Source organism: Halichoerus grypus, chromosome 3 (genome assembly GCF_964656455.1).
Source record: "Halichoerus grypus chromosome 3, mHalGry1.hap1.1, whole genome shotgun sequence".
Classification (NCBI taxonomy): domain Eukaryota; kingdom Metazoa; phylum Chordata; class Mammalia; order Carnivora; family Phocidae; genus Halichoerus; species Halichoerus grypus.
In genome coordinates, this window is record NC_135714.1 from 193,801,838 (window position 1) to 193,814,810 (window position 12,973).

Consider the following 12,973-nt stretch of genomic DNA (forward strand, 5'->3'; position numbering starts at 1 on the left):
TTGAAATAAGGGATATAAAAGAGGAGAACATAATTAATCAAATATTTTTCAGAGCAAGTAACTAACTTTGGTTTTCAATTTCAAAAAGATAATCTAATATTTAAAGACGAGTTTCCTTTATTTGAAGTAGAACCATTACCTTGTAGTTTATGAATCCTGCCATAGTCTTTATTTCCAGAATATTAGTTTCATGGGCTCGCAATTCATGTACAAGATTATAGGCGGTCCTATAATTCCTAATATAAACATGTGGAACATGGTTAATTATTAATTTTAAGAAAAGATTCCCCAGAACAAATTATTAGAAATAAGAGACAATATTTAGTCAACATTTCTCAGCACTCAACAGCTCAGGAGTAACTTACACACTTCGATCTCTGATTTCCTGAGAAATGATCTATTGATTAATAGTATGTGGGAGGAATCAATGACGTTTCACTGAGAACAGAACCATCACACGTACATTGTTCTCTGGCTAACATCTGCCGATAACAGACAGAAAATAAGTTGAAAATGGAAGTGGACAATTGTCCAGAATTACGTTAAAAAGTTAGCATTCTGTCTAAAAAAAAAAGCTTTTTTAAAAGCACCATTACGAGCTTCTCCAACAAACAGAAATTGTATTAGCGAAGAAGGTGCTATCAAGACCGAGCACAGGTCAACGGGTTTTAAGGCCCAGTATCCCTGCAAGTTCAGAGGACACTGCTGATCTCCGGCATGGGCTGGAGATGGGGGAGTGGGGTGGGAAAGGAGAGCCTGCTAGAAGGAGGCCTACCCTGAGGAGGGAAGGCAATGAGGAAATCTCAGTCTCCTCCAAAGATAACTCCTTGCTCCCAACTTCCTCAGGTAAAATTTTTCTTTCCAGAATTATTTTTGAGCAGAACTAGAAGTGAAGGTTTTTAACTAATACCATGGGTAAGGAACGAACTACGTTAAAGCCAGTTATAATCATATGGAGTCGCTGAGATTGACAGAACATAATCTGGTGTTCACCACCTCCACGATAACAAAAAAGGAGACGTTTCTGCAATATTCCTCTGAACAACAGATTTATTTTTATTTTTTTTCTTATTTTTCTGCCCTGTACGCTTAGCCTCTCTTCAGTTTTAGGATAGACCGCTGTTTTTTTATCTCTATCTTTTACTGCCACTGTCAATCTTCAAAAAATTGAGTGAAAGCTAGAAAAAAATGTTTAATTAAATTATGCTCATAAGTAAAAGCAAAGGAATAAAATGCGTGACCACTGCCAACACACATATAACTACTCTTCAAAGCTTCTAAGCAGAGCCTTCGTAGTAAAAATGAGGCTGAGCGCTATTATAAACTTAAACAAATTTTTTTAATTAAAAATAAAATCATAATTGAATTAAATAAATGCTCTATGCAGATTAAGAAATTCATACCATTAGACAAGATAATGTTTAATATACACTTAACTGTGGAAATCAGTCAATACGAAAATTTCACTGAATACACAAATAGTCAACAGGATGAGAAGAATTTTAATATGTTTCTTTAGATCATGAAATTTAATTAAATTAAACCAGAAAACTTAATGACTATGAAATTTACTTCTGATAATAAAATGAAAAATTTTTTTAAATCTCAAAAATATTATATTCCATTCATCTCTAAACAAATTAAATATTACATACCTGACTGAGTCTAACCAACATAAGCATTTTAAAATTAAAGTTTGGTTGAGATTCAGAAGTTGCCTTTAATATGTTACTGTTAACACAAAGGTAAGAAAAATTTAGTTTGACAACTGCTAAAAACTTACTTCAGAGCATTTTGTGTATCTTGTTTCAATTCACTGAAGAAAGCTATTTTGAACTGATGTCTAACAAATAAAAGCTGAAAAAAAGAATAGAAAAAAGTTATCATTATTACACACATTCTCTTAAAATGTAAAAATTAGGATAACATTAAGAGGAGACATCAAAGTACGAAGGAAAATACTCAAAATTAAAGACCAAGAATTATTCCAACAAGCATTGTTAAGGAAGCTAAAAAATCTATAAGAACTTTAAGGGCAAAAAGTAGAGAAACAAACTAGTTTTTAAAAAGCTAAAAAAAAAAAACTTCAAAAGCACAGAAGCCAATTAAAAACATCAAAGCATTACAGATATTTAATAATCTCTTTGAAAATAACCAATGATAATAATCTGCTCTTAGAATGCTTCCATTATTTCCTTCTTTAGGAAAAATAATTTACCTGGTGTGTTGTTTTATTCAAAAATTCTTTATGAGATTTCACTCTTCTGATCTCAGTGTAGTAATAAGTCTGTGCATGTTCATAAAAGGCATTTTCTAATCTGTTTAAAAAAAAAAAATCAACATTCAAACACTAAAGTTATTTTAAACCAAACTGTTCTCAAGAATCACCTTTGTAAGACCTGAAAGTAAAATCCTGACAGAGATGATGTCTAGCTTACTTCATGGTAAAGACAAAAAGTAAAGCAAAATATACTAAATTTCTAAATAAAAAATGTACTAGATAAGACCCCAAAAACCATTTTGATTTATTTACAGTCTAAGAAATAACTAATAAAAATAACTTTTTTGTAATTTGTAGACATTAGGTGTTCTCTAAGATTACTTCCACCCCTTTCATTTTATAAGAAGTATGAAAGAAAAAGATTTCCAGTATTCACTTAATTTGACTATTTTTTGTGCTATTAATATTTAAGGTTAGAGGATAAGAAAGCTAATGGAAAAAGCACCAAAAATAAAAACTAGCAAATGAGGGGCGCCTGGGTAACTCAGATGGTTAAGCATCTGCCTTCAGCTCAGGTCATGATCCCAGGATCCTGGGATCGAGCCCCGTGTCTGGCTCCCTGCTCAGCAGGGAGTCTGCTTCTCCCTCTCCCACCGCCCCCCCACCACTTGTGCTCTCTCTCTATCAAGGAAATAAATAAAATCTTTAAAAAAAAAAAATACTGGCAAGTGAGAGGAAAGTAGCATTTATAGGATTCAAATCCTGCTTCACTCCCTAACTTTGAGATAACATAGGAACAAAGAAAATTTGACCACAGATAGATAGACAACTCAAAGCTCCTTTTGTGAAAATAAGTATGTATTACAAATATCTGCCTGGGGCATGAAAGAAAGCTAAATTCATAGTTAGATAAGGCTGGACTTCAAGGTTTTTCCTCCTCAGAATAAAACAGAATTTTGAAACTATATTCAAAGAGTTTAGACATATCTAAGGAAATGCTAAGAAAAAAAATGGAGGGGCGCCTGGGTGGCTCAGTCGTTAAGCGTCTGCCTTTGGCTCAGGTCATGACCCCAGAGTCCTGGGATCGAGCCCCGCATTGGGCTCCCTGCTCGGCGGGAGGCCTGCTTCTCCCTCTCCCGCTCCCCCTGCTTGTGTTCCCTCTCTCACTGTGTCTCTCTCTGTGAAATAAATAAATAAAATCTTAAAAAAAAATGGATAAGCCAAAAACTTTAAATATTTGATATACTTCCTAAGGTAAGATTTTCTATTTTTATTTTTTTTAAGATTTTATTTATTTATTTGAGAGAGTGAGAGACAGAGAGAGAGCACAGGAGCGGGGGCAGAGGGAGAAGGAGTGGGAGAAACAGACTCCTGCTGAGCAGGGAGCCCAACACGGGGCTCGATCCCAGGACTCCTGAGCCGAAGATAGACACTCCACCGACTGAGCCACCCAGGTGCCCCAAGATTTTCTATTTTTAAAACTACAGTTTTTAAAATGTTAAAACATGAAAATAATTAAAATTACATTCCTACTTTGAACCATACACTGTTTGAAAGAATATATTAACCTAAGCTGAACTATTAAGTTTTATAAATGGGTGACCTTTGTTTTGAAAGGCAAAATATGATACTAAAAAAAAAAATCTGCTGGTTAGCACGACACTGATAGTCTATTGCTCTAAGAAGAAAGGTCTGGGGATTTGGAACACAGATTTTTAAAAAAGAAAAATCCTTAACTCATCACAAATTTGACAATTCTTTTAAAAGTATTTTGACTCAAAATGATCAGTGAACCTCTAAAGCACAAAAGATTCTCACAATCACTCAACACAACACACAGAAGTTTTATACACATTCTATTGCTTTGACACTTAAAAAAAATTAACTAAATCACTGACGTCTTGTAGCCTGTAAACTAAATACATCAAAATGTTCTGAAAGCACACGAATGAGTGAGGGTGCCACCAGTAACTCTGCTAATTCCCCCCCAGGTCAGACACTGAATGTGAAGATTTACTGATATTCAGCTTTACCCTCTCTCTTAAGATAAAACGCAAATATGAAGAAAGGGTCTAATACTGTCTTCCCTCATCTCCTGTGGACTGTCTCACCCCTGGTGCTCACATCCAGAGTTTGGGGTCCCAGGTCCAGAGCACTTGCTTTTTACATCAGTCATTTTGACACTGTACTCCTTATTTAAATGTGGCATTATTCCCAGGAAGGGCAGAAGCCACAATTCCTGCTTCTCTTAGCTGAAGAGGACCTTAAGGCAGGGTTTCTCAACCTCAACCCCACGGGTGTTTCTTTGTTGTGTGGGGCTTTCCTGTGCCTGGAAGGATAGAGAGCAGCATCCCTGAACTCTCCCCACCAGATGCCAGTATTGGGAAGGAAGTCTCCGCGGCGGCCATGATAAATGTCCCCGGCATTACCCAGTGCTCCCTAGAGGCCCAAATCACCACAGTTAAGAATCACTGGATTCAGGGACTGGATGGAGGACAATGGCTAAAAAGAAGGCTGCATGTGAACTCAGCCTTAAAAGTTGAGCCAGAAAGCCCAGAAAGGGGAGCTGGAAGGAAAGCACACTGACAGGAAGCCACACCATGAACGGGGAAATGATGCAGCGCAAAATCAAGGGCCTCAAGAGGTGGTCAAAGGCCAGCTCCACAGTCAGCATGGAGTCTGCTTGTCCCTCTCCCTCTGCTCTCACTCTCGATGAGTGAATAAATAAATAAAATCTTAAAAAAAATAAACAACTTCTCTGCAACACTAAATGCTAGAAAACGAGGGACTGTGGTCACATATTTTGTGAGATATGGTTGTGTCCCAAGTCAGATGCCTTTCATACATGAGGGCTTTATAAAGATATTTAAGATACGGTCGGCCTCAGACCCTTCTTAAAAATTATTTAAATAATACATCACCATATCGAAAATGAAGCAATGAAGGCCAGAAATGAAGACACTATCATATGAAAGGACAAACAGGTCATGAAAGGACATATGGTGCTTACTGAAAAATACAATGGAAAAACAGGTAAATATTTTTTTTAAAAATGGAAGTTGACTTAGATATATATTTGGTGTCAATGAGGTAATGCTATGTGGCAGTTCAGCATGTGTTGTATGATTACATCTATTTTTACACTAAAAGAAATATTTGGACAGAAACTTAAGAAATTATTGATAGTGGTTCCAATAAGGGACTGGAGAAGGTTAAGGAGCTGAAAAGGGGGCCTTGTGTTTTCACCTCCTAGCCTCTATACCCTTTGCATTTTTTCCCATGAACATGTATTTTTTTTAATTAAATGAGTCTAAGCAACCAATTTTCTAATGCCTCTGAATAATCTAAAGAAAAAAAATGTTTAAGATCTTTATTTACCTTATAATGTAACCCACCAGGTGGTCAGTATGGGGCAGTACAAACAAAGATTTTCCTGAGAGTTCACAGGCATTACATAAAGCTGCGGCTCTTTCTGATGCAGTAACATCTTCTCCTGTTGACAAATCCCATAAAGGTGAAGAGAGAAATAAAATGATTTATGTATTTTTCTAAATGAATGGTTCCCCAAATCCAAACAATATAATTAGGAAGAAAAACCAAACCCCCTTTCACCATGTCAGCAGAAGGCCTCCTGGGATCCTTGAGAGGTCTGGCGGGGGGGGGAGGGTGCAGTTCTCAGAAGTCCCACAGTACATATCTGTTAGGAAAACCCTGTGGAATTTTCTACTGAGCCAAGATAGACAGGCCAAGTAATGCCAATAGATATGCCACATAACTGTTTCAAAACTGTAACTAAAAACAGAAGCAATAATCCATGAAAGTGGTTTCTAAAACTCGGATCCCACTAGTTTCAAAAGAGAAACAAACATTTTGGCCTCTCAAAGTCTTAGAATGTAGGAGAAATAAGCATTTGAAGCTAAGACATTTTCTTATAAGAAACTAGAAATCCTATTGTACTTCTCTTTGTCCTATAGCAAATTAAGAAAAAAAAATCACAGAAAGAATTTCAAACTGACTTCAGATAAGTAAATAACATTCTTTTTTAAAGAATCAAGTGATGAGGGGTGCCTGGGTGGCTCAGTCGTTAAGCGTCTGCCTTCAGCTCAGGTCATGATCCCAGGGTCCTGGGATCGAGCCCCGCATCGGGCTCCCTGCTCTGCGGGAAGCCTGCTTCTCCCTCTTCTACTCCCCCTGCTTGTGTTCCCTCTCTCGCTGTGTCTCTCTCTGTCAAATAAATAAATAAAATCTTTAAAAAAAAAAAAAAAATCAAGTGATAAGGGGCGCCTGGGTGGCTCAGTCAGTTAAGGGTCTGCCTTCGGCTCAGGTCATGATCCCAGGGTCCTGGGATCGAGCCCCGCATCGGGCTCCCTGCTCCTTGGGAGCCTGCTTCTCCCTCTGCCTCTCTCTCTCTCTGTCTCTCATGAATAAATTAAAAAAAAAAAAAAAATCAAGTGATGAAATGTTTTGTCAATTGATGTATGCCTATATAGTGAGGTAAGTGGAACTGGGGGGGGGGGGAAGAATATTTTAATATTAATTTTTATTAATATTTTAATTTTAGCATTTTATTTTTTACGATAGGCACTTATTCATGCATTATTAGTACTTTTTAAAGTGAACACACCATCTTTCCTATAATTGAATGCATAAAAGATTTTAACATCAAAAACTATACCTCCTGATAATAAGAATGAGAAGTATAAAGCAATTAATTCATTATCAATTAACCTTGTGATACCTGGTGGCAAAGGAGTTTTCTTCTGAATCAGAACCACTGCAACTTTTGTGTTTCTCCCTTGCAAACTTTGCCTGCAATGGAAAAATAATAAAATTAATTAAATATACCTAAATTGTTTTGACTTTTAAAAAATGTATTCAAGACTCTACATAGGGGCACCTGGGTGGCCGAGTGAGTTAAGCACCTGCCTTCGGCTCAGGTCATGATATCGGGGTCTTGTGATCGAGCCCCACATTGGGCTCCCTGCTCTGTGGGGAGTCAGCTTCTCCCTCTCCCTCTGTCCCCCCCCACCTCCACTCGTGCTAATAGATGAATAAAATCTTTAAAAGAAAAAAAAAGACTTTACATAAAGTACAAGCTTGATGATTCAATTGAAGAAAGAAAAATTTCAACTAAAAACCCCAAGATTAGAGGAAATCTTCCTGCATACAAAGAAACTTGTATGCTACAGTGATTTCAGTTTTAAAAGTATACTCTCATATCAAGCTTCTAATCCTGACAAAAATCTGCTTTAAATATATAATTTCATGTAGAAGTTATAAGGCAACTTATTTCTTGATGGTGATATGTTACAGACTGGTCATCCAAAAGAATCATTTTGCAACCGGAATGGTGATAAAACAAGTGTCTTATGAGACTAAATAGCAAATTACTATACTTCTCCCCCAATTTATAAAGGCGAGAAAAAAAACCATTTGGAAATTCAGACTAATGTGTCTTCTACATTTCTTCACACACCTTAGCACTGTAGAAGTTAAGCATTCACGTTAAGCTACCTGTCAGGAACCAGACAAGTGTCACTGGAGGTCGGCAATCCCCGAATGAGCGCTGCAGTCTCAACAGCACTTGGCTGCCTTGAATAAACGGTGGGAAATTGTACAACCTCCCGTGGTCCATCCGATACACGGAGAAGACTGTACCTGACGATTTCCACTCTGGTAGCGCACTCGGACTGCTTTTCTTTCCACTGGGGCTCATCCCAGTCCAGTTCATAGAACACAACCACCAGGGCCGGCACCAGATTCAGATGTTTATTCATCCAGCCGGTCTTCAAGATCCCCTTAGGAATGTACCATTCATAGGAAGTTCTCTGCGAACATTGGCAAAAGCAGAAGACACTGATTTGGTAACAGCAGAAGCCACCTGTTACTGAGTGGGATGCACTTCCTGTGCATTCATCTCATTCCACATACACACGACACATTTTTAAGATGAGGAAATTCAGGCCTACAGAGATCACACAAGAGCTAACAAGTACTGGAGACAGAATCACAACAGTGAGTCTGCTACAGTTTCCATTGAAGGAATAACCGGGGGCGCCTGGGGGGCTCAGTCGGTTAAGCAGTTAAGTGTCTGCCTTCAGCTCAGGTCATGATCCCAGGGTCCTGGGATCAAGCCCTGCGTCAGGCTCCCAGCTCAGCGGGGAACCTGCTTCTCCCTCTGCCTCTGCCTCTCCCCCTGCTTGTGCTCTCTGTCTCTCTCTCAAATGAATAAAATCTTTAAAAAGAAAAAAGAAAGAATAATCAAAGCCAAAGCGCTTCTAATAATGTCCAGGCTCTCAAATATCCTGGAAATCATTAGGCCCTTTCCAGGTGAATTCTATTCCTCACCATTCCAGTTTCCGTTCTTGTCAAAGCAGCTCAAATAAAATATGATCTAAAACCCAACATGGCTTCATTTGTTTCAAAGACATGTTGCCAGGATGGCATTTTACCTTACTTGTGGATGGAGGAAAAAAATGAAGGACAACTCTTAAGTACAGAAGTGCGGTAGCAGTCACTCGGGGGTCAGCACTAAGTGGCTAAGTGCCACACCGTGGGAGGGACACGGGTTGGTGTGAATGCTAGCCCTGAAGAAACTTGCTGAGACCTCAAATTGCTTCCAAAGCGCCGGTCCCAACTCAGACTACTCCCAACAGTCTCTTCAAGTGAGGAAAGACAATAAGGACGGTAAGGCAATCAGACACAAAAAACTGAGGGACTCAGGAAAGAATAAGGAATGGGCACATGAAGAGCTCCCGTGCTGCAGAATGGATCCAGGACAAAAGGCGGAGGGCTGTGCTGGGCACTGGACCTCCTACACACAACCTCCACACTAAGAACAAACACGTAACGGCCAGGGTACTCTCCCTCGCACAGTTCCAGAGAGCACGCAGCTTCGACAACCAGGGATATGAAACCGCATCTCTACTGGTCTGCCCCACATGAGCAGAAGGATCAGCCAGCCACCAAATCCACAGGTCCTACCCTTCCAGAGTTTCACTGAGAAGGCCTTGCATTTACACTTTTCATAAACATCACCAGTGATGATGATATCCTTGGTCCAAAGACCGGTCTGTCAGAAACATTGCTCCAGGGCAAAAAATAAAAATAAAATAAAAAAAAGAGCAGGTGGCCTATTTTGATCAGTGTGTCTTGTTAACCGACTTTCAGACCAACTCATAAGATTATGATAAACAACAAATCAATATACATGATTTTCTTTAAAAAGCAAAGTAAGCACTTTTTATTTATTAGCTGCTATTATTAACATCATTCTCTGATTTTTGTAGGTAAATCCGTCTCTTCTATGTTCAACCTAAAAGTCAGTTTTGAACTTAATACCTTTCCTCCCTCCACACTAAATAAACTGTTTTAGTTTATGTACAACTCCCCAGGGACAGAGAGCTTGTCTTATTTAAATTTCTATCACCAGCCTATTGCATACTTCCTAGTACCTAACCCAAAGCAAGTGCTCAAAAGGTATGTGGGAAATTGAACCAAACTGCAAAGACCGTGGATTCTATAATGATACTGGGTAATGATAAATGGGGAATGTGAGACCTTCCCTTTACTTCTTTTTTCTTTTATTTATTTATTTGACAGAGAGAGACACAGCGAGAGAGGGAACACAAGTGGGGGGAGTGGAAGAGGGAGAAGCAGGCTTCCCGCCGAACAGGGAGCCCGATGCGGGGCTCGATCCCAGCACGCTGGGATCATGACCTGAGCCGAAGGCAGATGCTTAACAACTGAGCCACCCAGGCGCCCTGAGACTTCCTTTTAGAGAGGGCTTTAAGCAAATGCAAAAAAAGAAAACCCAGGATAGAAAGCTTAATAATTATAAAGTAATTATTCCTCTGGGGTTAAAAAAAAAAGTAGCTATCATTAAACATACCTATAGTGTATTACATACATGAAAAAGCCTTGGGTTTTCTTAATGCATCACTATAACCATGGCTTTGATAAACTCAGGGGTTTTCCAGCACAGACATTAGGAACAAAAAAGGTATACACGCATAAAGAGGAAGAGAGGGAGAGAAGGAAAAGGCCCCATGCAATCATGTCATTACCTTAGGCCTACATTTGGGATACTCATGGTCACCTGGGAGCACCTTGAAAGATATTGGTACCCGATCAGCCCTCCGATTGGCACAGAAAGCGTCCCAGACAGCTCGATGGACAGCATTATAAACTACATCCAGGCCCGTAAGGGTAACAAAAGCCATAGGCCGACAACATAATTCCACAGGGAAGTCCCACTGTGTGGGGCTCATGTTCAAGGTGTCAGGAAAAATCTGAAATACAAATGTAAATACATTCAAAATGTCTTAAAAGCCCATATCCATGTCTCATCTATGAGCCTCCACCATTTATAAAACATTACAAAAAGGCAAGAGACTGAATCTTTTCGAGTGTCTGCAGGAAGGTGATCAAATTAAAATAGGTCTCATGACTCATTTCTGACATAAAGAAAAATAACTGCTGACTTACATATAATAAATACAACTATCTAATTTCTTCTTATTGCTAACATCTAATTTCTGAATTCCTGGGAAATTATTAAAATAATATACTACTTATCTAAATAGCTATGATTTCTCACTTCTCCATAATTAATGTAAAGTGTACTATTTAAAGGAAAATCTAGAAGAGATAAACTAACAATGAAAATGTCTAGGAGGTACAAGTTTCCACTGTGTCCTTCAGCTGAGAATCAGTCTATAATAAATCCTACCACACACTAATCATAGAAAAGCAATTACATAAAACTGTGTTTATTCCAAAGAAAATTGCCATTATATTTTAAAGACCATTTCTCATTTCCAAAATCATGTATCAAGAGTTCCTTTTCAAAGGTGATCTTCACCAGTATATCTTACAGACCTCAAATGCAATTTTTGTGAAAAGTGAAAAGCACTGTACCACTACTTGATAACCAAATATTTTTAGCCGAAAAGTGAATTTAAAAAAGATCATTAGGCTTCTCACACTTAAGTACTGAAGGAATAATGGGTATTGAATAAATGATTTGGAAAGCTTGCCAGAAATGATAAATTTCTACAAGACATAGAAATTTTAGATTTAAGCAGATATTTTCCAGACAGGATTAAGCTATGAGGGCAAAGCATCACCAGTTCAGAGAAAGAAAAACTCTAGTTCTAGGGAATTTGGGGTTGAAAATTAAGAAGAGATGGTCAAAACACATTATACAGGGGCCTTTGCTTTATACCAAAGAATCTAGATTAGAGCCCTAAAGGTCCATTTCTTCATTTAAAAACCCCAGAGGCTCAAGAGAATTAGCTGTGGTCTTTGAATATGGAGTGGAAATAAGGGATCTAGAAATGACTTACAAAGCTTTAAATCACAGTGCTGTCCAAAAGAAATATGAGCTACATAATTTAAAATTTTCTAGTCATATTAAAAAATAAAAACAGGTGGAATTTTAATATTCTATTTAACCAATATGTCCAAAATGTTAATACTTCGACACAAATATAAGTTACTGAGATATTTCACTTTTCTGTACCAAGTCTTCATTATCTGATGTGCATTGTACACTCACAGCACATCTCAATTCAGGCTAGCCAATTTCACATGCTCAATAGCCACATATGGCTACTGGCTATCATAATGGACAGCCCAGATTAAATTATTGTCATTCTGTCCCCAAAAATTAACGTATGAAAACTGTATCAGAAATTCTTGCCACATACTATTAAAAGCTTTTGGCACCTGAGACAGTACTGCTTATTCTACAGCAAAGGGATGGGAATGGGAAAAACACGGGCAAAGGACAGGTGCAGAGGTTGTGTGGATCTTAATGACAGTCTATAGAAATTTCCAGATCTCCTAGAAGAAGCCAATGAAACAACTAACAAAGTATGACATGCAAGGAGGTGCAAAAGTCATAAGTGAACACGCTGGAAGGGAGATCACGTAACGCAAGGGGAAGTAATCTGGAAGCTGGCGTGGAAAATACTAAGGAAGGTTCTTGAAAAGGATGACATACTGCAAAGAAAGGCGACCTAATCAAAGCGGCAGGTTAAAAAACACAATGTGGTCACTATTTTTTAATTCATGCAGGTTCAGGGCGTAGTACACAAGGCTACTAAGGACTACAAGACGATTCTAAGGGGAATGACAATTTGGGGCCGGGATGGAGCGGGGGCGGGGGCGGGGAACAGATGTTGAGAACGCGAAGCACCCACTTTACTTAGAAAGACACCATCCCCAGGGTCTCAGCATTCTGCCCAGGGAGATCCAATGAGGAAAGGGAAATAACGCCGCAGCCCTCAAGGCAGACGCTACCTTCCCCCTCTCCTCCCCCTCCCCTTTAAGCCTGAAGGCCCTAGGGGCTGGAAGAGAAATGCCAGGACTGCACCCGCAGACGCCGAAGGAAAACGCAGCCCGCTCCCCCGCAAAACCAGCATTGTTCAGAGCTAGCGCTCTCCCTCGGCGGCCTCGCCTGGCCCCGCGGGTCTCCGGGGCCGGACTCACCCAGGCCGCACGCCCCGGGCCCGCTGCAGCTGTGGCCGGTCGCCGCAAGCCGGGGGACGGCGCGGGGAAGCAGGTAGGGTGTCACAGAACGCCGGGGGCCGTCCCTACCGCCACCGCCCCAGAGCCGGGGCCCGCAAGCGAGACTTCCCGGTACTCGCCTGCGCAGGCACAGGAAGCACTTTGGGCACCTGAGTGACAGCGCTCTACGCCAACCGCTGTCCCGAAACTTAACGCGGCTCCACAAAACGTAGGAAGACG

At 39.7% G+C, this 12,973-nt stretch overlaps 1 protein-coding gene across 2 annotated transcripts in view; it reads right to left on the bottom strand.

The window, feature by feature from the left end:
- The window catches only part of TRAPPC11 (trafficking protein particle complex subunit 11), a 46,221-nt gene extending 33,326 nt beyond the window's left edge, over nucleotides 1-12,895 (bottom strand). Inside the window, exons 1-8 of one of the 2 annotated variants that reach the window (XM_078069845.1) lie at nucleotides 12,716-12,895; nucleotides 10,288-10,512; nucleotides 7,880-8,049; nucleotides 6,960-7,030; nucleotides 5,600-5,714; nucleotides 2,219-2,318; nucleotides 1,784-1,857; nucleotides 140-236 (exon numbers count right to left, since the gene is read on the bottom strand). In XM_078069845.1, coding sequence (XP_077925971.1) covers nucleotides 140-236; nucleotides 1,784-1,857; nucleotides 2,219-2,318; nucleotides 5,600-5,714; nucleotides 6,960-7,030; nucleotides 7,880-8,049; nucleotides 10,288-10,491 — 831 coding nt within the window. In that variant the 5' untranslated portion in view covers nucleotides 10,492-10,512; nucleotides 12,716-12,895. The remainder of the gene's footprint in view (nucleotides 1-139; nucleotides 237-1,783; nucleotides 1,858-2,218; nucleotides 2,319-5,599; nucleotides 5,715-6,959; nucleotides 7,031-7,879; nucleotides 8,050-10,287; nucleotides 10,513-12,715) is intronic. The other variant, XM_078069846.1, reaches the window with a different exon arrangement.
- Nucleotides 12,896-12,973: the final 78 nt, after the last annotated feature.